A 27,130-nucleotide genomic window follows, 5' to 3' on the forward strand; every position below is an offset into this window, starting at 1 on the left:
TCGTCAAAAAAAAAATTCCTCAGACTTGCACTGAACACGCGTGACCGTGTTCTAGAGCTTGCCACTCCATAGTACAGATCAAGGCGTGTTATTCGGCATAACCATCACAGCCAAGCATGACTGATAAAAATAACGAAAGTGGAGAAGGAACTAGGTGGAGAAGGAAAAATTCCACTGAAACGTTGGTGCCATCCAAGACAAGACTAGTTTATGAGATACAAAATCATAATTAATTCAAGTTCAAAAATAAATTGAATTGCACGTATTTAACTGTTGCACCATAAACACCATTCACAGTTTCAGCGGCCTGGCTTGCATTTTCGCTTTTATTAAAGAAAAAAGTGTAAAATATATCTCCATTGTTTACACCCTGTAACTAACAACTGAATGGAACAAACAAAAAACAACCAAAGAATTTTTTCATTGTGCAACCTAAGCTTAAAATTGTATGGTCGATATTACGCGAGATATTGATCACTAAAGCCAGCTACCGAGAAAATAATGGATAACTGTATTCCCCAACCTGATGTAATCGAGTTAGTATAAAATCGAGTCCGACTTATAATAACAAATACAGATCGGACTCGATTATCCGGAGTATTGTTTTTTTTTGTCTGTATTATAGTGATTTTCAACTCATTTTTGGCTGGTTCGTCACTTTTACTTCCATTTTTGGAAGAATGTCGGGAGTGAGAATTGAACTCGTGACCTTTAGCGTGAGAGGCATGGATGTTACCACTACGCCAGATCTCCTCCACGAGGGAGTATTGATTTTTTTTTTCACTCCGGATAATCGAATCATTAAAAAAAAATTAAAAATTTCTCTCGGTAAACGTAAAACAACTATTATTTGCACAGATTTATTTGTATATTTCAGTTTTTTTATCCCATTTATTTATTTAAGGCTCATTAGCATTTTAGCTGTAACAGAGCCGAATTTTTAATCGTGTACATGTCACATGGTTATCATATATCTATAATTAGCACATTACACAGTTGCCATTCGCCAGTATAGCTTCTATACCATTACATATGGTACATTCACACAGTAGCCATTTAGGCGTAAGAGTATTCTTTCTGTTCTTCCATTATCCAGTTGGACCACCGGACAGCGGAGACAGTTGAATGATCATTGTTGAGTTATTTATAGAACAGCAGCCCGATGTGTCTTGCAGAGCAGAGCAGTTGTATGGATGAATCGATCTTATTTCGACCGTGGATCGATTTCCATCGCTGATGATTGTTGCGTGGACGTAGCTATTCTGTAACAACACAAAGATGGTCAATGAGGGCCCTGAGTTTTGAACTCACGATCGATCGCTTACTAAGCGAACGCGCAACCAATGTGGCTACGGAGACCCCCATATTTCAGTGTTGTAGCCTGGGAAAGTAGAAATGTTTTAAAAATCGAAAAAGAAATCATCACGTTGTTACCAGACCATGCCCATGGACCACAATATTTAAAAAACAAATCAATTTCGTTCAAATGATCATATTTATGAAGTACATTAACAAATCATTCAAAATATCTGATCTTAAAATTAAAAAAAAACAAAACTTAAATACTCCGGATAATCAAATTCCGGATAATCGAGTCCGACCTGTAGTTATGTCAAATCTGATTCTATGAACGATAGACATGAGAATTGAATTCAAAGTGAATTAGACAAAAACAAATTTGTTAAGAGTTTCTGCAAATGGAAAAAAAATCCATCAATGAAAAACGCAATAAAAGTTCTGCTCGAAATTAGAATCTTCAAAATTCGGAACGGAGGAATACAAACCATAGCACCATATAATACATAACTTAATAAGCGAGTAAACTATACAGAAATCATCACATAAATGGATAAATCTGAATTACGAATAGTACCAATTCGGGCCTAAACTAGAAACAAATCTGGTCAAATATATCAACACGAAGGCGATCGTCGAACCTGCTAAGGCTTCGCTACCTCTCGGAAAAAAGAAAAGTGGGAATGATGCAGATTGTTAAACGAGAGCGGGTGAGAAACGTTGCATGACCAAAATTGTCAACATTGCATGGCGGCCATCGAAACGTTGAAACACAAGTCTTCCGAACACCCTAAAGTAGCTATGCAACATTCGGCGGTTAGTAAATTGACTGAGTGCTTTTTGTAGCGTAGAGAGAATTCGGTTTGAGTTTTGATGAATAATGAGATCTGTTTCATATTTTAGTGACAGATGAACACATCATTTTAATTGTAAAAAGAGTTTCAACCGAGAATCGAATAAGACATTATTTACGTTATTGTGTAGAAGCCGACTTCAATATATGATCTCTCATCACAAATGTTCTTCTAACAAATGACACAATTGGCGGATACTAAATCTCGTTTTCATATAGTGGGATGAATATTTAAATGTTGTTTAGAAATTCTAGATAGGCGTTACATTGTTGAGTAACAGTATCCATTGTGCGTTCTGCGATTAAACGATAGCATCCGACTGACGAAGGAAACACGTCACTCAATTAAATGATGCAGTCTTTGAGGGTACTTAATTGAGCGACACAATCTGTGAACGTTTCCACTTACATCTCACACTTCATCGAACAATAGGCGTAGTTATCACTCTCATTTGACGAAAATAGCGCTTCTGAGTATATTGCATGGAAATGGCAAAGAATACATTTGGTACATCGAGAATTCGTGAAATCATAACAGAGCAAAACATTGTTTATATTTCCCATTGACTGTTCAAAAATAGAAAAGTCTCTTTTTTTGAGAACATTGTTTGGATAATTCATTAGCGCATTGGTGCCAAACTTTCTCGTTAGGTTTTTCGCAATCCTCGCCGCCACTTCGACCGACTGAAATTCCAAACATATGCTGCTAACTGGTTTTTCTCGATTTTGCTCCCCTTCCCAACCCCCAAATGTTCAACGTTTCTTGCTTCCACCGCATACGTGAGATCGCAACAAGTCACACGTTTCCGATCTTTTTCGTTTATTAGCTCTCCTTTCGCCCGTCGTACTTTTTATCATCTGGCCAAAGCAGGGAATGTTTGGTAATTTCTTCACCCGACACCGATCCGGAGCTACTAATTTTTTTTTTCTGGTGCTGGTTTGGTTTTTCACTTACCAACTTTGTTCCTTCTCCGAAGCAAGATATCCTCGGCGATGCCGATAGTACCGCATTGCTGCACCCGAATCTCGGACACCAGCTGGGACCAGTTTTTGGGCAGCTCTTTGGAGGATTTCATGAAGAAGAATATCAGCACCACAAGTACTAATCCGCCTACGGCTAATGCCAGGAGAACCATGACGGAAATCTTCTGCTGTTTTGTAACACAACCGCGAACTATCACTCACAGATTTTTAATTGTTTTCAAAAAACTCAACACTGCATCAAATCTTTCTCCCCTTTTCGTAACGGTTATTTAACCCAAAAACAACTCTCGCGCACAGATTTGTTTTCTTTCACAACTGTTGTTTTTTTTTTTGTATTTATTTTTCGGAGCACAATATCACCAGAATGGCCACGAACCGCCACGGATGAGGCTCAGCTGCGTTGTGTGAGATCGAGGTGATTCGAGGCGCAGACTTCTCTTCTCTGAAGCGGCAACCTGTCGTCTGGGAGGAAATCATCGATTTTCATGCCATTCCGTGCGCGTGTATTTGTGTGTGTGTGTGTTTTTTTTACACTTACACTGTCTGACCTCCAGCAAAGATTGTGTAACCTGAACTGTTAGTCTGCTTTGGCGCACAGGAGTGGACGGGGGGCTGGATACTACAGTGGCTGATCACATCGATCGGATCGGATCGGGTTTGTCGCTTGTTGCACTGTACCAAGTGACTTCAACGGCGTCGCGGCGAATGCGCGACTTCGTGATGCGTGGCGATCGTTACTGCGGAGTATGAAAAGGGATTTGAGAGGAGAGAAAAAAGATGTTAGATTGTGTTTGAAGGCACGTACTAAACGGAACAGGTTCGTAACGCACAATGCGGGTAAAGCATATAGTTATGATGTGAGCTATGATCCGATTCAAGGTCTGGACGATATGGTTGAGCGCCATCATGCGTTGTAATTGGCACGCGAGCTCAGATTGGCTCTCTCACGTGCAGGGATGGTAAAAAATCACATTCAACGATCAATGAATAAGTATATCCCTCTAGTCGGATATTTTTAAATCACCCCCAGCAGGCGATGCTCTTTTATTCTTCATATGTACACAGAGAGAATACTTAGAACGGTGAGCTACCAAGATCTCAAAAAAGCAATATGAAAGCGGAATCCCCACTGCTTGCACTCTCGAAACATTACTTCTACTACTCAAGTTTTATCGTGAGTGCAAGCCACAAACGATTAATCCCATTCCATAGAGCGGATGATGAGTTCTTGATCGGAAAGTGTAACAAGAGACGATCAACTGAAATCTTACGACACTCATCGAGGGATTTTTAATTCTCTATTGCACAGACCGCAGTAAGTGGCTGACTCAGTCTCGTGTCGATTTTATTTTGCTGTCGTCTCCCACCCAATAAACAACAGACGGGTAATGGATGCAATTGATTAATTTTATTACCAGCAGATTTGGGCGAATCTCATCCCGCCCAAAATCGTTTTTAGATTCCAATAATTCTGAACATTCACATTTCTCTCCAAATAATTTTTCCAATAGTAATTCAATTAGTGACTTCACGAAACACCTTTCGAATTCGATTGAATTTCTGACCCTTTTTTATTTTGTAGATAAAACGGATCACATATTTGATTAATTCAATTCTGTGTGGTTACGTTCTTCGTTGCGAATAAATGTAATGAATTAGTATGGACGTATTTTATTCATATATCGTGGACTTCCGACATATCTGGCAGTAGATTTATCGAACGACTAATGTTTTTTATATCCCTTCAAACTTGTTGCATCTCTCAAGTGTACATACTGCTTTGACCGCAGATTTGCATGGTTAAATCTGGTTAATTTCAGGTATTCAGTCTTCATTTTGTCGAATGAATACTGTTGGAAAAATAGGTATCGCAGCAAATGATTATCAACATCCTACCTTATCATCAAACGGTATGCTAAGAATTTCAGTGAACTGACGGCATTGGAATATATGCTTTGTGGGGACCACACAATTATTATCAGAGCTGATAAACACCCGACTGGAAGTCATGAACATCAATTCAATGTGCCCAAGATAAATTTATCCTTTAAAGGTCTTTAATCTTTCTAAAGATGATCATATGGAATATATTCCAATGTCGTCTGGAATAACCTATCCAACACCTTATGATCGTAATATCGTTTTTGCTATTATTCTGATGTTTCATAACACGGCACTCTATTGATTATTCGCCGAAAATGAATAAAAAATATCCTTGAAGTTAGCCTACGGTTTTAGTAGCAGTGCAATATGGTGAGCCAGTCTCAGGATAAGAAAACATTTAAAAATAAAGGTTTTTTTTTTTGAATGAATCAATAGTAAAACAAAACGTCAAAAAATTACTCAGCTTTGTGATAGCAGAGAATCATTATCCATTTGAGTTGTATGAGTATTCGCCCCCCCCCCCCCACACTATCTGTGGATAGTCTAACTGCATACAAATTATGTAGAGTTTTTACAATCCAAAAATTTTATGAGTAAATATTTACGTGCTTACACAAAAAAAAACACATGTTGACATATTTGCGCTAATTTATGTTTTTTGATTAATTCAAGGTAATCAAGGTCTTTTCTAGCCACCAGTTTACTCGGGCCCGAAAAAAGAGGTCTGTATTTGGGCTGGCGGAAAAATATATCTCGCAAGACCACGTGTTCGATGTCGTAATAGCCTTGGCCAATAACGCATTTACATTAACTCATAAAATTAGTGATTTGAGGGGGATTATTGTTTGTAGTCTCTTGTAGATTAATTTAAATACCATCTGAAAAATCCTCTGTGAAACATTAAACATTAAAGTCGTCCTATCTGCTGCAGCGCAGTTATTTATTTTACCCAGTTTCATCGAAGTAAACACGCTCGGAAAGGAAAATTGAACGCCCGGACGAGAGAGCGAGAATCGTACGTCATAGAGACACTCATTCCCATGGAGCAAATTCTTGTTAGGAGTTGTAAACAAAACGAGGACGGAGAGTAACTCAATTATTCGAACTACCTTCAGTCTAGCAATGCTTTGGTCAACTCAGAGTTACCAAGAGAAAATCATTTGGTTATGATGGGTGAGGATTAATAGTTAGTCGCAGTTTGCACAGATTGCGATCTGTGCAGTTTGCGATTAATCGTAAATCACATCATGCTCCCTTGTTTTCCATCCTTGCTCACGTGTATGTGTTGTGTTTAAACGAATTTATTACTTTAGATTTCAATCATTAATACAATTTCATTCCATTCGGAAGTAGGAGAACAAATTGTCGCATTTATTAGCGGTGAGCTTTAATCCATGGTTGCATAGTGTATAATGCTTGAAAACCTTCAAAACGACCCTCGCAATGGATGATTGGACAATGGAGCACAATTGGATAGAGGGACCGAATGGTGGATAATTTTGTCCTACATGTTCAGTTTTTAGTTATTTACTAGCTTACCCGGCAAACTTCGTCTCGCCCAAAATTTGTTTTTTGTTATCAATACCTTCAAACATTCACATTTTCTTACTATGAGCAAGTTCATGGGTCCAATGGCAGAACTATTCATCGATCGATCTTCTATTCGACCAAGTTGAGTTTACTTTTTACTATAAAATTCCTAGTATTTCTAACAAAACTCATCATTATAAAATCAGATTATTTTCAGACACAATTCTCGTTCAAGATTTTTCAACCACTTGCAAATAACATGTTTCTCCTTTACATGGAATAAATGTTTCATACAGGAAATATAAAAGGATAAAGACAGTCCTAAATCGGGCAATTCCTTCCTCGAGTTATGCTCTTATCATCACATCTGGCGATCCTTTTTTTTGTACAGATAAAAGAAGATATAGGAGTGCGTTTTATCACATTAAAATCCATTTCCAGTTTCGAACAAAAATCAATTTCGCTAGCGCAAAAATCAAATGGACTAACATCACTTCTCGCCATATAATTGTAGAACATATGGGAATTTAATTTTCCCTTTTTCTTTCAGAGTTCTCCGAAAATTTTCAATTGCCTCCACAACCTCCACATGCCAAATTTGGCTTCGTTTGCTTGATTAATTCTCGAGTAATGTAGAAATTTGTGTTTCATTTGTATGGCAGCCCCCCCTTAGAAAGGGGGGTGGAGAGTCTAACCATCATAAAAACATTTATTGAACCTAAAACCTCCACATGCCAAATTTGGTGTCATTTGCTTGATTAATTCGCTAGTGATGCAGAAATTGTATGCCAGCCCTCCCCTTAGAGAGGGGGAGTGAAGAGTCTAACTACCATAGACACATTTATTGTACCCTAAAACCTCAATTTGCTTTCTTTGGTTCTATTTGCTTGAATAATTCTCGAGTAATGCAGAAATTTGTGTTTCATTTGTATGGCAGCCCCCCTTTAGAGAGGGGGGTGGAGAGTCTAACCGCCATAGAAACATTTATTGCACCCTAAAACCTCAATATGCCTAATTTGGTTCCATTTGCCTGAAAAATTCTCGAGTAATGCAGAAATTTGTGTTCCATTTGTATGGCAGCCCCCCTTAGAGAGGGGGTAGGGGTCTCAAACTATCACGAAAACCTTCCCCGGGCCCAAAAACCCCTACATACCAATTTTTATGTTGATCGGTTCAGTAGTTTCCGAGTCCATTAGAATCAGACAGACAGACAGACAGAAATCCATTTATATATATATATATATATATATATATATATATATATATATATTTTACACTTACATTTTACACTCCATTCCTTCAGTTTATTACTCGATTACTCGATGCTGCCTTCGCTACAACATAGTGGAATTTTTTCACAATATATGCTTTTTATCCGTATAATAGTGATCTTCAGTCTGTTGGCTGGCTCGTCACTCGGATCACAACTTACTTTCATTACGAAGGAAGAATCGCTAGTCACAACTTTTTCCCATCTTTCTGGCAATTCACCGATCCCTTTGCGGAAATAATCGGCCGGTTTGTCGGCTAACCACGAATCGATCCAACGTTTGACTTTATCAAAATTGGAGCTGGTCAACCAGGCCATGTTTTTTTTTCAATTCATTTATTTGTAAGGCTCAATCGCATAAGCTTTGCGGAGCCGCAAATTCAAGTTTTGTTTATACAAAGTTTCAACTAATTGCTATGTTTAGTAGGATTCGACCGAATACTCGCGGTTTACTCGAGGTTAAAAGGGCATCAATTTCTGTGGGACAGGACAGGTTAGGGATTAGGATAAGGAGTACCGTTGTCTCAACAGAGGGTTTCCACACGCACTGTAGCATTGTGCATAATGACCAGGGATATCATCTGGTGTTCGACTAGCTGTCGAGGGTGGGCGACGGTGAGATGAGGGTACAAGACAAACAAACTAATAACGAAAAAGAAAAACACAACAGCATTAAATTTTTATACTAGACCGTTTCACAAACATAACCAGGCCATGTTGTATCGATCGAAAAAAGGTAGTAATCGGACGGAGCAATGCCTGGAGAATACGGCGGGTGGGATAGGATCTCCCATTTCAGCGTTTCCAACGGTTTCGCAACATGCGGCCGGACATTGTCGTGCTGCAAAATAACTTTATCGTGTCTTTGCTCGTATTGTAGCTGTTTTTCCTTCAGTGCACGGTCCAAACACATCAATTGTCGTCGGTAATGGTTCCATTCGGTTTTGGCAGCTCATAGTACACCACACCCAGCTGGTCCCACCAAATCGACAGCATACCCTTTTGGCCGTGAATATACCGCGCGACCGTCGATGTTGATGCATGGCCGTTTAGGATTGTCACGTAAATTCCAAAATCCGCGTAAATTCCAAAATCCGCGTAAAAATAAACCGGGTAAATTTCAAAATCAGAATAAAAATTTAACAAACACTGAATTATTAATTAAAAATGGAACTCATGTTCTATCAATTGATTAACTTTTTTTTTTGTATGCTGTTATCATGATATATGTATTTTCTTTTATTTCTCAGCTACTAATCAGTGATACAATACCAAGTTATTTCGTGAAAAGTCACACCAATAAGCACATTGAATTTGTTGGCGGTTGATACGTGCTGCGTAAAAAAACGCGTAAATTTCTAAATCCGCGTAAATTCCAAAATCCGCGTAAAAAAAACCGCGTAAAATAAAAACGCGTATAAAATAATCGCGTATAATAAAACCGCGTAAAAAGCGACTTTAGTGTATCTAATATGTTGAGCCGAAAGAACCTTGGGGTGAGCGCAATTACCTTTATGATAGCCCAAGCCTTCGATATTATCCTTGTCTGGAACATTGCATGTGGTGGGTCGTTCAATGCTTTATATCAGGGTCTCTTTGAACCTTTGAAAATAAAATAGTATGAACATCTTCCAAAATTATCTCCGTGTCGGTGTCGGCAAATCGAACAGAGTTCGTGATAAGTTGTTTGTGTTTCAAAAATTATGCTACCCGCTATAATGTTACTATGCTATAAGGCGGAAATTCAACGATCGGAAATGTTCTGGATTCATAGAAAGGTCGAAAACAACAAAAAATCTACAGAAGTTCAGGATGCTTAAATCATTATTCCATTCCATTCTTTGTTTTAAAAAGGTTTTAAACTTTTCAGTTCATTCACCTCTAAAAAATCATTAACCTGATGAATGATTTATAAAGGGTGTGTCACATCAAATTGCATCACGGAAAAAACGCTGTAGAAATTCGCCCAGTAGACCGATCCTTTTGAAAATTTTAGACAGTAAAATAAAAACTATTAAACAACTTTTGGCATTTTCTTTTTATTCATACTTCGAGTCCAAGCTCGTATGCTCGCACCTTCCTCTTTACCCCGTCCATAAGGTTCTGTACAACGTCAGGTTGTAGTTTTTTTTGAACAGAAATCCATTTTATCTTGAAGTCCGCCTCCGATTTGACAACTTTTGGGTTCTTCCGGAGGGCCTGCTTCATAATCGACCAATATTTCTCTATTGGGCGAAGCTCCGACGCGTTGGGCGGGTTCATTTCCTTTGGCACGAAGGTGACCCCGTTGGCTTCGTACCACTCCAACACGACCTTTGAATAGTGACACGAAGCGAGATCTGGCCAGAAGATGGTCGAGCCCTCGTGCTGTTTAAATTGTGGTAGTAAGCGCTTCTGTAGGCACTCCTTAAGGTAAACCTGCCCGTTTACCGTGCCGGTCATCACGAAGGGGGCGCTCCGCTTTCCGCAATAGCAGATCGCTTGCCACACCATGTACTTTTTGGCAAACTTGGATAGTTTCTGCTTGCGAATCTCCTCCGGAACGCTGAATTTGTTCTCTGCGGAGAATAACAACAGGCCCGGCAGCTGACGAAAGTCCGCTTTGACGTAGGTTTCGTCGTCCATTACCAGGCAATGCGTCAGCATTTCGGTGTACAGCTTCCGGGCTCGCGTCTTCCCCACCATGTCTTGCCTTTCGTCGCGGTTAGGAGCCTTCTGAACCTTGTATGTACGCAGGCCCTCCCGCTGCTTGGTCCGCTGGACGAATGAACTTGACAAATTCAGCTTATTGGCGACATCCCGGACCGAACTTCTCGGATCACGTCTAAACTGCTTAACTACGCGCTTGTGATCTTTTTCACTGACGGAGCATCCATTTTTGCCGTTCTTCACCTTCCGGTCGATGGTTAGGTTCTCGAAGTATCGTTTTAGTACTCTGCTGACCGTGGATTGGACGATTCCCAGCCTCTTACCGATGTCCCGATGTGACAACTCCGGATTCTCGAAATGAGTGCACAGGATTAATTCACGACGCTCTTTTTCGTTCGACGACATTTTTCCAAATTTACGAAAAATTGACAGTGAAGCATGGCCAACGTTATATATACACTCTTATCTGATTATAAGCGAAAGCTGAAGATATAATTCCTAAAAATTAAATTTCTACAGCGTTTTTTCCGTGATGCAATTTGATGTGACACACCCTTTATCTTGAGAAATGTAGTGATAGTATTGATCCATGGAGTGCGACCGGTGGTTTAATTTGAAAAGCTTCTTGCAATTTTGGATTATATAGAGCGAAAACAAAAGGATCCCTATTTCATGACTGACATAGGCTATTAAAGTTTTCTACTGCCGTACAGATCTTCTGAATGGGCACCCATCATGTTCCAACAACTGTCTAGAAAAAAAAGTTCTCTGTTGAAATTTATTAATTTAGATAACCGATGTATTTCCCCCATTTAGGGGAAGGTGGACCTAATCCGACTAGTAGTCCTGAACAAACACCCTCTGGATCACGCGAATAGCGCCACCAACCGATTTTTAGTAGTGTCAAAATGCTGAAAATTTGATTGTATGATGACCTAAATGAAACGGCGACATTTTGTGTTTTCAGTGCATCAAAAAAGGCAAAACTAGATCCCGATTCAGTAGAGGATGTGCGGGTAAAACTGTCCATTGGGGGTTAAATGGATATACGATTGATTTGTAAAACAACATTTTGAATGTCATATTAGTGTTAATGAGAATCCCGACCCATGTTATTCTGTAATACTTGATACACTCTTTAAAAAAAACTACTATTCAAATGTGGAAAAGAGCTTGAGCTTGAGCTTGGCTAGACTGTACAATTTGTAGTTGCTCACTATTCAAAAGTGGAAAAGAGAAACAAAAATCGAAAATCGTGAGTGATTCCACGTGCGGATGTATTTTGTGCGGCTTCAATAATACAATGTTGAGTTCCGACCGAACTAGGGAACCGACAATGAACTTTTCGCCTAGCTCCGGTCGATCCCTGCCGACTGATAGGGTTTTTCTAAAAAATCATTAGATTCAATATTGTTGTTCCCGGTCTCAACGCTCTCTAAAAGTGTAAAATTCAGTGTCGGTCCCCATGGACCGACGCGGGGCTCAACGAGTTAAGCATTTGGGTGGTCCATTTAAATTTCAATTTCAAAATTTTATTCACTGGTAGTTATATTCATATATGTAAGTTAAAATCAAAGCCGTAACATGTACCAAAAAGTAAATACATTTGTTAGTGAAAGATTTTATTTATTGAAATAATTGTACTGATGGTATGTAACAGACAGTTGCTGGTGGAAGTAAGACGGGCAGTGAAAAGCCGATTTATTCTATTCCTGAGGAATATCTCGCTTTCATAAGCGGAAATCAAATCGTGAAATACATACACCCAAAAGCCGAATGCAGCCAGAAGCGGAATAGCTGAGGATATGACTGTTTATACATTTGGAAAGCGCGATATTGCTTCTAGGAAAATTAATTCAGTTTTTTCAACATTTAACGAACACTCAAAATGATTTCATACTATTGTTGAATAAAATTATTCCCCTCGCAAGCGATAAACTTCTACGCTTCGTATATCAAAGTTTGAATTTAGTTTTTATTTCAAACTTCCAATACAAATTAGTTGCCTCTGCAGTTGATGAACCTTGAACTCAACTAACAACAGGGTTCAATTTTTGTTAATGCTCTTCCCAATACTACTGGCTTGCGACGCAAAACCAATTATCAAACCAAATTAACAGAAGATAAATTACGTCATCCATACCAGAGACGACCCACGAGCTGACATTGCGCGTTTTTTTTTTGTGGCAATTTCGAAAACCAGTATTCAAGCGTCATTAACTTACAACTCGAATGGAGTGCGTACTCAGAGCTTTATTGCGGATGCTTACGCATCTCGTAAACAGGTGTTTGTAACCTTGAAAAAAGAGTGTTTTGTCTTTAATTGCTTGTTTCTCGAGTACCTAAAGAGGCATCTAGTCATTAGTATTGGAGTTAAAAAAAGTCAATAATAGAGACAGTAACAATTCGATTATATCTCGTTAAAAAATTTGCACTAGGTTTATCAGTCTTCATTTCACTGATTTTTTTCTTCAATGTGAATAATTTTATTTTTCGTACAAACAAAACAAAGAAAATATTTACATATCAGAACTACTGATGCAGCGATTTTTTATTGGAAAGTTTTATTTTTGCTGAGACATTATAGTAAACTGAGTCAAAGTTGCATTTTTCTACCTATTCTACCAATTTTCGACAGCAATTCCGCATTATCAAAACGTGATGAAAACGATCCGTGATAAAACCGAAACGTCGCTGTATTTTCGAACACTTCGCATTCATTTACATAACATTCCTTTTTCGTTGCCCTGTTGTTATTGTTATGGTACGTGAAAGAACTGTGCTCTCGGTGGTAAAAACGTGATTATCGTTTAAATGTAGCGACGTGTATGTCGCGTTAAATAGTGGCATACAACTGTAAACGCACTGATAGTTCGTTCGCCTCATGTTTTCTCCGAAAGTAAAACAACTCATAACGGAACTAGTTGTTTCCAGTCTCTAGACTTTTGACTTGATGACATCCGAAATGAAGTGAAAAAGAAAGGCAATGAATTACTCATTCACCGGAACGGTGTCTCTCGAACACAACGAGCTTGTTGTTTTAATAAATTCGAAACAATTCGAGATGCTATCGACCTATAGTTACTCATCGGATGAAAGTAAAATAAGACACAGGGAAACGGTTAATTAAAGTTGAATTTCGATCGCCTCTTAATCTTTCGGGGCAATATTTCTTTGTTTCCGCATCTGGTAAATAACTCTGAGGTTATCAGCGCTACAGGGTCATTAGCTGGATGGATATAATTGGACAAACAACATTCAAACATTCGGTGTAAATAAGGCTAGGAAAGGGCACTTCTTGTGTGGGATTTCTGCTTCTTCACGAATAAGTGACCGTTCACCAATTATTATCATAATTGAAATTACTCACAGTTTTAGCGCAAGTCATTGTGAAACCGTTTCGTTTAGCCAATGTTTAGCCTCAAAGCCTTGCAATGTAAAAAAATGAGAGTCACCATGAGAATTAGCATTTGCAGAATTTATGCGTCTCCTTCGGTTTCCAATGTTTTTTCCCTGTCTCATCTTCTAACGATTAGAGTAACAGATTTGCACAATATGTGGAAGCCCAAAACATGCAAATCAAAATGGGTAGTATAATATTTTGATAGTTTGGTAGTGTTTTTTATGCCAACTTCTCAGACGATTCATATTCACTGAGGAAATAAATTCAAAGAAGATTCGAGCCATTCGAAGACTACTGCTTTGAGTCTCCTCAGCAAATTTTCACAAGGCTATTCAACTTCGAGTCAATGCTACTACCGCTGACTGACACTGACCTATCCCAAACAGTTAAGTGGTGAAATTCAAAACAGTTTCGTTGGTGGATCCCCAAGTTGCGCGCGAGCCGGTTCGAGCTAAACTGAATTACCATTGCGGCGGTTTTGAACACTAAAAAAAATTAAACTCGAAAGTTCAAACATGTATCATATTGATCATTTAATATCCAATATTTATAATTTAATATTTAATATTTTATATTTATTATTCATTATATAATATTTAATCTTAATATTTAATATTTACTTATTATTAATCAACATTTTATATTTCATGCGAGGGACCCAGGGACCCAGTTATAAACAGTCTCCAATGCTTTTTCTAAATATAATCGAATTTAGTTTATAACTGAATCATTTTGCTATTTTTTTTCATTGTTTTATATACATGTTTTCCCTTTTTGTTAATGAAAATAAAAAGTTTGATCCTCCCCCTTAAAGTATGAAATGAAAATAATAATATATACATGGTGTCAGGTAGCTGATCCGGAATCTTTCAGGGAATTATAAAGGATCATATTTGATGAAAAACATCCGCTACGCATATGGTCGAATCTCAACTAAGACAAAGTTATTGAACATTTATTGTGTTGGGCCCTGTTTATTTCAACTGACTCAAATTCAAAACGTATGCTACCTAGAACACTTATGTTGCTTCCTAATGAATAGATCTATAATCTGGTCCAATTTGTATCCATTGTTTCCTATTTCATATCTAATCAATATTTAGTGTTTCAATTTTAAATCAATAAGTCAATAAGTCAATTTGTCAATTTGTCAATTTGTCAGTTTGTCAATTTGTCAATTTGTCAATTTGTCAATTTGTCAATTTGTCAATTTGTCAATTTGTCAATTTGTCAATTTGTCAATTTGTCAATTTGTCAATTTGTCAATTTGTCAATTTATCAATTTGTCAATTTGTCAATTTGTCAATTTGTCAATTTGTCAATTTGTCAATTTGTCAATTTGTCAATTTGTCAATTTGTCAATTTTTTTTTTTTTTAATTTGTCAGTTAATCAATTTGTTCGAATTTTGAAATTCTGAATTTGATTTAATTTTGGAATTTTGGAATTTTAGAATTTTGGAATTTTAGAATTTTAGAATTTTAGAATTTTAGAATTTTAGAATTTTAGAATTTTAGAATTTTAGAATTTTAGAATTTTAGAATTTTAGAATTTTAGAATTTTAGAATTTAAGAATTTAAGAATTTAAGAATTTAAGAATTTAAGAATTTTAGAATTTTAGAATTTTAGAATTTTAGAATTTTATAATTTTATAATTTTATAATTTTATAATTTTATAATTTTATAATTTTATAATTTTATAATTTTATAATTTTATAATTTTATAATTTTATAATTTTATAATTTTATAGTTTTATAATTTTAGAACTTTAGAATTTTAGAATTTTAGAATTTTTGAATTTTTGAATTTTTGAATTTTAGAATTTTAGAATTTTTGAATTTTAGAATTTTAGAATTTTAGAATTTTAGAATTTTAGAATTTTAGAATTTTAGAATTTTAGAAATTTAGAATTTTAGAATTTTAGAATTTTAGAATTTTAGAATTTTAGAATTTTAGAATTTTTCGGTTTCGTAATTTTATAATTTTGTAATTTTGTAATTTTGTAATTTTGTAATTTTGTAATTTTGTAATTTTGAAATTTTGTAATTTTGTAATTTTGTAATTTTGTAATTTTGTAATTTTGTAATTTTGTAATTTTGTAATTTTGTAACTTTGTAATTTTGTAATTTTGTAATTTTGTAATTTTGTAATTTTGTAATTTTGTAATTTTGTAATTTTGTAATTTTGTAATTTTGTAATTTTGTAATTTTGTAATTTTGTAATTTTGTAATTTTGTAATTTTGTAATTTTGTAATTTTGTAATTTTGTAATTTTGTAATTTTGTAATTTTGTAATTTTGTAATTTTGTAATTTTGTAATTTTGTAATTTTGTAATTTTGTAATTTTGTAATTTTGTAATTTTGTAATTTTGTAATTTTGTAATTTTGTAATTTTGTAATTTTGTAATTTTGTAATTTTGTAATTTTGTAATTTTGTAATTTTGTAATTTTGTAATTTTGTAATTTTGTAATTTTGTAATTTTGTAATTTTGTAATTTTGTAATTTTGTAATTTTGTAATTTTGTAATTTTGTAATTTTGTAATTTTGTAATTTTGTAATTTTGTAATTTTGTAATTTTGTAATTTTGTAATTTTGTAATTTTGTAATTTTGTAATTTTGTAATTTTGTAATTTTGTAATTTTGTAATTTTGTAATTTTGTAATTTTGTAATTTTGTAATTTTGTAATTTTGTAATTTTGTAATTTTGTAATTTTGTAATTTTGTAATTTTGTAATTTTATAATTTTATAATTTTGTAATTTTGTAATTTTGTAATTTTGTAATTTTGTAATTTTGTAATTTTGTAATTTTGTAATTTTGTAATTTTGTAATTTTGTAATTTTGTAATTTTGTAATTTTGTAATTTTGTAATTTTGTAATTTTGTAATTTTGTAATTTTGTAATTTTGTAATTTTGTAATTTTGTAATTTTGTAATTTTGTAATTTTGTAATTTTGTAATTTTGTAATTTTGTAATTTTGTAATTTTGTAATTTTGTAATTTTGTAATTTTGTAATTTTGTAATTTTGTAATTTTGTAATTTTGTAATTTTGTAATTTTGTAATTTTGTAATTTTGTAATTTTGTAATTTTGTAATTTTGTAATTTTGTAATTTTGTAATTTTGTAATTTTGTAATTTTGTAATTTTGTAATTTTGTAATTTTGTAATTTTGTAATTTTGTAATTTTGTAATTTTGTAATTTTGTAATTTTGTAAATTTTGTAATTTTGTAATTTTGTAATTTTGTAATTTTGTAATTTTGTAATTTTGTAATTTTGTAATTTTGTAATTTTGTAATTTTGTAATTTTGTAATTTTGTAATTTTGTAAATTTTGTAATTTTGTAATTTTGTAATTTTGTAATTTTGTAATTTTGTAATTTTGTCAATTTGTCAATTTGTCAATTTGTCAATTTGTCATTTTGTAATTTTGTAATTTTGTAATTTTGTAATTTTGTAATTTTGTAATTTTGTAATTATGTAATTTTGTAATTTTGTAATTTTGTAATTTTGTAATTTTGTAATTTTGTAATTTTGTAATTTTGTAATTTTGTAATTTTGTAATTTTGTAATTTTGTAATTTTGTAATTTTGAAATTTTGTAATTTTGTCAATTTGTCAATTTGTCAATTTGTCAATTTGTCAATTTGTCAATTTGTCAATTTGTCAATTTGTCAATTTGTCAATTTGTCAATTTGTCAATTTGTCAATTTGTCAATTTATCAATTTGTCAATTTGTCAATTTGTCAATTTGTCAATTTGTCAATTTGTCAATTTGTCAATTTGTCAATTTGTCAATTTGTCAATTTTTTTTTTTTTTAATTTGTCAGTTAATCAATTTGTTCGAATTTTGAAATTCTGAATTTGATTTAATTTTGGAATTTTGGAATTTTAGAATTTTGGAATTTTAGAATTTTAGAATTTTAGAATTTTAGAATTTTAGAATTTTAGAATTTTAGAATTTTAGAATTTTAGAATTTTAGAATTTTAGAATTTTAGAATTTTAGAATTTAAGAATTTAAGAATTTAAGAATTTAAGAATTTAAGAATTTTAGAATTTTAGAATTTTAGAATTTTAGAATTTTATAATTTTATAATTTTATAATTTTATAATTTTATAATTTTATAATTTTATAATTTTATAATTTTATAATTTTATAATTTTATAATTTTATAATTTTATAATTTTATAATTTTATAGTTTTATAATTTTAGAACTTTAGAATTTTAGAATTTTAGAATTTTTGAATTTTTGAATTTTTGAATTTTAGAATTTTAGAATTTTTGAATTTTAGAATTTTAGAATTTTAGAATTTTAGAATTTTAGAATTTTAGAAATTTAGAATTTTAGAATTTTAGAATTTTAGAATTTTAGAATTTTAGAATTTTAGAATTTTAGAATTTTAGAATTTTTCGGTTTCGTAATTTTATAATTTTGTAATTTTGTAATTTTGTAATTTTGTAATTTTGTAATTTTGTAATTTTGTAATTTTGTAATTTTGTAATTTTGTAATTTTGTAATTTTGTAATTTTGTAATTTTGTAATTTTGTAATTTTGTAACTTTGTAATTTTGTAATTTTGTAATTTTGTAATTTTGTAATTTTGTAATTTTGTAATTTTGTAATTTTGTAATTTTGTAATTTTGTAATTTTGTAATTTTGTAATTTTGTAATTTTGTAATTTTGTAATTTTGTAATTTTGTAATTTTGTAATTTTGTAATTTTGTAATTTTGTAATTTTGTAATTTTGTAATTTTGTAATTTTGTAATTTTGTAATTTTGTAATTTTGTAATTTTGTAATTTTGTAATTTTGTAATTTTGTAATTTTGTAATTTTGTAATTTTGTAATTTTGTAATTTTGTAATTTTGTAATTTTGTAATTTTGTAATTTTGTAATTTTGTAATTTTGTAATTTTGTAATTTTGTAATTTTGTAATTTTGTAATTTTGTAATTTTGTAATTTTGTAATTTTGTAATTTTGTAATTTTGTAATTTTGTAATTTTGTAATTTTGTAATTTTGTAATTTTGTAATTTTGTAATTTTGTAATTTTGTAATTTTGTAATTTTGTAATTTTGTAATTTTGTAATTTTGTAATTTTGTAATTTTGTAATTTTGTAATTTTGTAATTTTGTAATTTTGTAATTTTGTAATTTTGTAATTTTGTAATTTTGTAATTTTGTAATTTTGTAATTTTGTAATTTTGTAATTTTGTAATTTTGTAATTTTGTAATTTTATAATTTTATAATTTTGTAATTTTGTAATTTTGTAATTTTGTAATTTTGTAATTTTGTAATTTTGTAATTTTGTAATTTTGTAATTTTGTAATTTTGTAATTTTGTAATTTTGTAATTTTGTAATTTTGTAATTTTGTAATTTTGTAATTTTGTAATTTTGTAATTTTGTAATTTTGTAATTTTGTAATTTTGTAATTTTGTAATTTTGTAATTTTGTAATTTTGTAATTTTGTAATTTTGTAATTTTGTAATTTTGTAATTTTGTAATTTTGTAATTTTGTAATTTTGTAATTTTGTAATTTTGTAATTTTGTAATTTTGTAATTTTGTAATTTTGTAATTTTGTAATTTTGTAATTTTGTAATTTTGTAATTTTGTAATTTTGTAATTTTGTAATTTTGTAATTTTGTAATTTTGTAATTTTGTAATTTTGTAATTTTGTAATTTTGTAATTTTGTAATTTTGTAATTTTGTAATTTTGTAATTTTGTAATTTTGTAATTTTGTAAATTTTGTAATTTTGTAATTTTGTAATTTTGTAATTTTGTAATTTTGTAATTTTGTAATTTTGTAATTTTGTAATTTTGTAATTTTGTAATTTTGTAATTTTGTAATTTTGTAATTTTGTAATTTTGTAAATTTTGTAATTTTGTAATTTTGTAATTTTGTAATTTTGTAATTTTGTAATTTTGTCAATTTGTCAATTTGTCAATTTGTCAATTTGTCATTTTGTAATTTTGTAATTTTGTAATTTTGTAATTTTGTAATTTTGTAATTTTGTAATTATGTAATTTTGTAATTTTGTAATTTTGTAATTTTGTAATTTTGTAATTTTGTAATTTTGTAATTTTGTAATTTTGTAATTTTGTAATTTTGTAATTTTGAAATTTTGTAATTTTGTCAATTTGTCAATTTGTCAATTTGTCAATTTGTCAATTTGTCAATTTGTCAATTTGTCAATTTGTCAATTTGTCAATTTGTCAATTTGTCAATTTGTCAATTTGTCAATTTGTCAATTTGTCAATTTGTCAATTTGTCAATTTGTCAATTTGTCAATTTGTCAATTTGTCAATTTGTCAATTTGTCAATTTGTCAATTTGTCAATTTGTTAATTTGTCAATTTGTCAATTTGTCAATTTGTCAATTTGTCAATTTGTTAATTTGTCAGTTAATCAATTTGTTCGAATTTTGAAATTGTGCATTTTATTTAATTTTTGAATTTTTGTGATTGAATTTTAGAATTTTAGAATTTTAGAATTTTTCGGTTTCGTAATTTTGTAATTTTGTAATTTTGTAATTTTGTAATTTTGTAATTTTGTAATTTTGTAATTTTGTAATTTTGTAATTTTGTAATTTTGTAATTTTGTAATTTTGTAATTTTGTAATTTTGTAATTTTGTAATTTTGTAATTTTGTAATTTTGTAATTTTGTAATTTTGTAATTTTGTAATTTTGTAATTTTGTAATTTTGTAATTTTGTAATTTTGTAATTTTGTAATTTTGTAATTTTGTAATTTTGTAATTTTGTAATTTTGTAATTTTGTAATTTTGTAATTTTGTAATTTTGTAATTTTGTAATTTTGTAATTTTGTAATTTTGTAATTTTGTAATTTTGTAATTTTGTAATGTTTCTTATTCTGGTCTGTAAAATCTGTATTTCTACGTGCAAAATCACAGAGAATATTTTATTTCTTTCCGCCGTTTTATTTTAATTGTAGATTATGAAGCATAAACATGCTATAACCATGAAAATTTAGAATAAAACATGTGTTTGAGGTCACAATCTACCGTGACTCGAAACTGCTTCCAAACCTCACTTCCATCCTCCCTACTGTCCACCGTAAAACGGACCAAAATCTGCCGGAAAGTCAATTTTGACCAGCTGTACTCACCTGTAACTGACACATTCATTCACAAATGCCCTTCTCGCGGACGATGTCAACCATCGTATAAATATCATGAATGAATATTCCCCTCTACACCGCGGAGCTTCCGAGAGAAAGCGGAAGAGAGGGAGAGAGCGCGCCACCGTGGAATATTTACAGTTAAAATGAGAGCGCGTAAAATTGGCCACGTGAAGCATGCGCGCTTTCGTGGCAGAGATGACGTCTCGGAAGCCGCTTTTATGTTGTAAACAAGAAGGTGATACTCACGCGTACACAAAGCAAACGCCACTTGGAGATGATAAAATGTTTCGTTGTTGTATTAAGTGAACTTTTCTCGTTTATTTACTCTAAACGAATACACTTCACATTTACGATACTCACTAAGCTATGAATAATACGTCTGGCAGCGGCTTGTGCAACACTAACCTAATCTACAGTAAACACTGACGACCACTTGTTCGGCAGCTAGCTGAATACTCACACATTTATTCGAGACATCGACGGTAAACTGTCGACATCTACAAAAGTTTATAGTTGAAGTGAAACGAAGGTAATCTCGTTCAGGTTATATCATCTGAAGGGAGTTTAAAATTGTAAAACGGTGAATGAAAATAATTACTTGGTGTATTTTTAATACTTAGAACACGTAGTGCTAATTCTTACTCAAACACTATTATAAGAATTTCACAATATATTCATTAAAAACATGATTTGATACCAAATCATTGTCAGGTGTGATTCCTTCATCACTTGCAGAAAACATGATACATTGTTATATGGACTATTAATTTAATTCGAATAAAACAATTTTCATTCATAATTATAATTTTATAAATGTGTTTCTCTCAAAATCCTTTGTCATATAGTTATCATACAAACACGCTGTTTCCCACAACTTCGTAGTTGTGACTCGTGACAGTCCAAACAGACGTTACGCAGAGCAGCGACAAGCGTTATTTGAGTGAAATACAATTTGGAAGCCAGATGGCAGCAGCAGAAAGGTTAGTTCTAAGCTTTCTTCAATGTGATACTATAGGGTAATTCAGCCAGAACTACTTAAAAAATGCACCGTTTTGGATCAGGAAAAAAGTTTGCAAGCAGTCGAAGCATTTTTCGCATTCTTTGGGCATTATGCTTTTTACGAATGGTATGGGTTGTATGATGAAAATCTAAAATGCCAATAAGTACCAAAAAAATGAAAGATTTCGAACGCTTAAAAAGCTTACATCTTGAACGTAGGACTACGTCTTTCATTTCTATACCGGGGTGTAAAACCAATTTTTCGAAAACGAAAGCGTTATGCCGGAGACCGAAATTTTGAGCGTTGACTAAACAACTGAATGAAATGGTATGATAAGCACTTCTTTCGAAAGATGATGATGATGTTGGATTAAAGAAGCTTTAAACTTTTCAGTTCATTCGCCTCTATTTCGAAAGATAAAATGTCTACGCGTTATATACTTGTTACTTTTTGATCCAAAAACTTGTTTCAATAGCCTTAAAATTGCTTTCAAAACAGGCTATTGAAATCACCAATCGGTATATAAGTGAGCGCCGCTCGGAAATCCACTGAGTTATAATTTACATACAAAGCAAATATGCTTTTTTTTATTTAAATCGTTTATTTTTACAGGCTCAGTTACATAGGTTTAAAGGAGCCGAACTCCTTACTGTATTGTTACTAGTATATATATACATTTTTCCTTAATTCTAATGTTAATAATATAGGAAACCGATTACTCGCGGTCGACTCGAGTTTAGAAGGGTGACATATTTTCTTCAGGAAAAGGAGGGGCTGCAAATATGTTGAATTCAATTGAATTCGAAAATTGTTTCATTCAGTCAAGAATTTAATCAATACAAACAAATCCTTATTATGACCACTATGGTGTTTAACACGAATCCTGAGCTGAAATATTTCCTCAGTCCAGTTTGAACAGATATTTAATCAAAGATTAGATAAAGGCCTACTACCTAGTTTTTATTTTATTTATTTACAATAATTCTAAATTCTATATAAGTTCTATTCTATTTCCTTCACAACAATAAACCCGGTCACAGGGCGGCACCAATTTTTTCCAGCTCTTACTCCACCTGATCCAACCACCTCTTTCGCTATATCTAAAAGTTAATAATTGTCCTGGAAATGGCTAGAATAATTATTTGATACTCAATCGTAAAATGTCACTATGCAGGACCCTTTGTAAAAACGCAACAGAAAATTGTTGTGTGATACCGGCGACGGTGACAGCAATCGCAACCAAACAAATTTTCTTCTCGTCGTCGTTGTATTCATCTTCGATTACCCACCTCATCCATGTGAAAATGCTATTTTCAGGAAGTAATTCATGAATTAAAAACGTACATTTTTTAGAGTTCCCGTTGAATATGAGGCGAATGTGATAGCGTACAGTGAATATTTGTGAAATCACGTCGAAAAAGACGGATATAAATGATATTTCCATGTGCCATTTTCACTCCCCCACGTTCATAGAAACAAACGGAGTTTAATTATTTCAACGTTATGAAGTCGATGTTTCGAAAACTCTCAGTGTCGGAGTGTATGTTGTTAGAGAATAATCGCCAATTAATCAAAATTTCACTGAAAATGTTACTGCTTTCGAGAATTAAGCAAACGACTGCTCTCTAGACCTTTTTACCAAAAATGGGTGGGTTATATCTATGATATAACCGCAAGGTTGATGTGGGACTACCTTAGCGTAGCAATCATTTGTTTGTATTGATTAAATTTTTGATTGAATGAAACAATTCCCGAATTCAATCGAATTCAATATATTTGCTTTGTGAGTAAAAAGATTGTATAATTCCATATAAGGTCAATTAATGCATTATGATAGATTATGTTCTTCGTTACAAGTAAATTTAATGACAGTCTTTTTACGTTTGGTATGATGCCTAGGACAGAATATGTGAACGGAAGAATTATCAAACGGTTATTTTATTCTACGTTCCCTTCTGAAGTTTGCATCTCTCAAGTGTACGTATTTCTCGAACCGCGAACCGCTTGATTTGATGAACAGGCACTCAGTTTCGATTTTGACATGTACGTCGAACGCATATTTTTTTTAATCAATAGGCATCATCGCAGCAATTGGTTATCAACATCTTGCCTAATCATCAAATGGTATGCGTAGGAATTCAGTGAGCAGAAGATGTGAAGGCATTTCCTTCAATGCAATCTTGAATAACCGAGCAAAAGTGTGGTGTTCGTACCCGCTTCTGTTACCCGTATTAGGAAAACACTTTTCGTAGTGCAAAAAAAAAACATGCGAGTGCAGAAGTACCCCCGGAAGACCGTTTTAAGTAAACATATTCTAGTTTACACAAAGGCAAGCGAGTACAATAGTACTCACAGTTTGCATTCATTTGCAAAGCCGATTCCCCCCCCCCCCCAATTTTGGTTTTGAAGTTTGTGTTAGACAAACACATTTCATTCGGAACGAAAATGCCCCCGACTTGCATGAATTTGCAATGCCAATTTCTTCAGACACCTTGTTTCTAAAGTCTGTGTTGGAGAAACACATTTCAGTCGGAACAAAAACACCCCCGACTTGCATGTATTTGCATTGCCAATTTCCCTGAGCTCCATGTATTAGAAGTCTGTAGAAGACACATTTCAGTCGGAACAAAAATACCCCCGACATGTATTTGCAATGCCGATTTCCACAATGCTGCTTGGTTTTGATGGCTGTGTTAGGGAAACCGTAGATCGGGCCAATCAAAATGAGGCAGTTAGGGCGTTTAGATAACGCTTAACATTTTACAGTTATTCAATTGTTTATCTAATGAAAAATAACATTTAATTAATTGCGATAGAAGCGTAGAAATATTCCCAATCAATTGATGCAAACATCTTTCCGATCCAGTAAGAAATGTTCGAGTTATAAGCATTCGGAATCTTTCATTTTTTCCTGCATGTTCTGTGTTTGGGTTTTCATTTTACCCCCCATATACTCCGGTTAGACGTAGTCCCACGTCAATAAGTAATCGAAATAAGCCACGATATAATTGTCATCTGTTAAAAAACAAACTGTTTAATGATTTCATGAGAATTTTGGCTCAAATTGGCTCCATATACATTCCATATTGAATGTAAATAATTACGACACGATATTTTGCTTGCCAATACAGATATACTTCGCCTACTGCTCCACCTCTATATGTACCTCATTGTGTGAAAATGAAAAATTGAAGAGAGAGAGGGAGGGTTGGGATTTTAGAGGCTTTAACCTTTGCAGTTCTTTCTAGGTTTGAAAAAAACCAATTTGGAAAACTGAACCTGAACTCTCATTTTCTGGCCCTGAGAAAAGCCATTAGGATGGCATCATCGCCGCCGATTGGTTGCTAGCTGCATGACTGCCAAATAGTTATTGCTGCTAAACATTGAAACCTCAAATCCAGAAGTAACCAAAATTATCCGTTACATTGTTTACTTGTTTCACTATTTTCGCTATATATGTCTTCGCAAAAAATGCTGAGTATATTTCCTATTAATTTGTGTATTTGGAATGAAAAGTCCATCCATTGATAGAAGGGATATCAACGTGCGAATTATATACAGTTTTTCACATCCGAAACATTGAAATGGGTTCCTACGTCAAAAAATCGAAAAATAAACTTCGCCTGTTGTCGTAATGTATCTCTCCAGGAGATCTTTCTTCTTCAAAGAGCTATCGACCAATTAGCCTCCTCCCAGCATTTTCGAAGGTATTCGAAAAACATAAATTAACGCGCATTCTTGCTTTTGCAGATGAGCACGATGTATTCTTGGATGAGCGGTTTGGATTCCGAAAAGACCACTCTACCAATCACCAGCTTCATATGGTATACAACATAATCAGACGGAACAAGTCAGTTTGAAAATCATCTGGCATGGCACTTCTTGATGTCGAAAAAGCATTTGATAATGTTTGGAATAATGGTCTTATTCACAAACTTCAGAACTTTGTGGGAAACATGCTTAACAATACTTGATAAAAATTAGCAAAAATTAAATGTTTCTATGAACAATATTCATTGTGAATGCAGATGTTCTCCAAAGATCCATCTTAGAACCAATACTTATCAACATTTACACATCAGATATCCCTGCATTTCCATCTGATGGAAAACTGTCGCTTTTCACAGATGAAACTGCCGTCGTCATCAGAAGTGTGACAGAGCTAAGATCTAAACTTCAAAGAGGATTAGATACTTTGTCTGAATATTTCAATAATTGGAAAATATGCGTAAATGCATCTAAGACACAAGTCATATTGTTCCCCCACAAGAACACCCCAAAGTATGTTCCTCCTCAAGATATGACAGTCAGTCTCAATGGGAATAATTAAATAGTCTTCGGAAATGGTATATCTGGGCCTAACTTTCGATCGTAAGCTTACATTCAGAGCATACATTGATAAAACAGACAACAGACACATAGGAAAAAGTTGATGGGTCTGAGCCTAGGGGCACGGACGAGATCTTGACATAGGACTGTGGTTGTGTGTAGTAATTGCATTTAAATTGAGTTTTTCATTGTTCAAAATCTGTATTTTTTTCACTTTTGGTACATCAAATGGATGCCCTGGAAAAACCGTTTCCTGTATGAACTAGTATCCTTTAAGCGGGTTAGATGAGATAACGTGGTAGAATTCGGTACCGCGTTCTGTTCAAAATTGTACACAAAAATACCATTAAAGCCATTACTACCCTCTTCTTCTGTTTATTCAATCATGCAGAAGAAGACAAAGAGTCATCATGTATCATTTTTAAACAAAAGTCTAAATAGTTAAGACCTACATAAATATAAGCCTGAGTCAAATCAATCTATGATTACAAAAATATATTATAGATAAAGATAGCATTATCTTCTTCGTTGCCACGTTGTCTGGAACAATTTTTGTAACAACTTAATAGCCCTGTAAGATCGCGACTACTCGAGCTATCATAATCTGATTTACGTGGGTATACCCTTTCGATCTTCTAAATCAGCAGCCATTTAAATTCATTTATTGCATTTTTACATGACCAAACAACATACTCTATACGAGGGCCACTATTTATATTTCGGGAATTGGCAACACTGATGTCATGTGAGTCCATCTGACGGTTCCATCGTGAAGTTTGACATTTTTGACGATATA

General features: G+C 32.7%; 1 protein-coding gene across 2 annotated transcripts in view; it reads right to left on the bottom strand.

Annotated features, from left to right (window-relative positions):
* LOC129770367 (dehydrogenase/reductase SDR family member on chromosome X) overlaps nucleotides 1-21,428 on the bottom strand; it is a 54,298-nt gene extending 32,870 nt beyond the window's left edge. The window contains exons 1-3 of one of the 2 annotated variants that reach the window (XM_055773154.1): nucleotides 21,252-21,428; nucleotides 3,672-3,870; nucleotides 3,105-3,595 (exon numbers count right to left, since the gene is read on the bottom strand). In XM_055773154.1, the coding sequence (XP_055629129.1) occupies nucleotides 3,105-3,285 (181 nt within the window). In that variant the 5' untranslated portion in view covers nucleotides 3,286-3,595; nucleotides 3,672-3,870; nucleotides 21,252-21,428. Of the gene's footprint in view, nucleotides 1-3,104; nucleotides 3,871-21,251 lie in introns of both variants that reach the window. The other variant, XM_055773153.1, reaches the window with a different exon arrangement.
* Between the last annotated feature and the right edge of the window lie 5,702 nt (nucleotides 21,429-27,130).

Source organism: Toxorhynchites rutilus, chromosome 2 (assembly GCF_029784135.1).
Source record: "Toxorhynchites rutilus septentrionalis strain SRP chromosome 2, ASM2978413v1, whole genome shotgun sequence".
Classification (NCBI taxonomy): domain Eukaryota; kingdom Metazoa; phylum Arthropoda; class Insecta; order Diptera; family Culicidae; genus Toxorhynchites; species Toxorhynchites rutilus.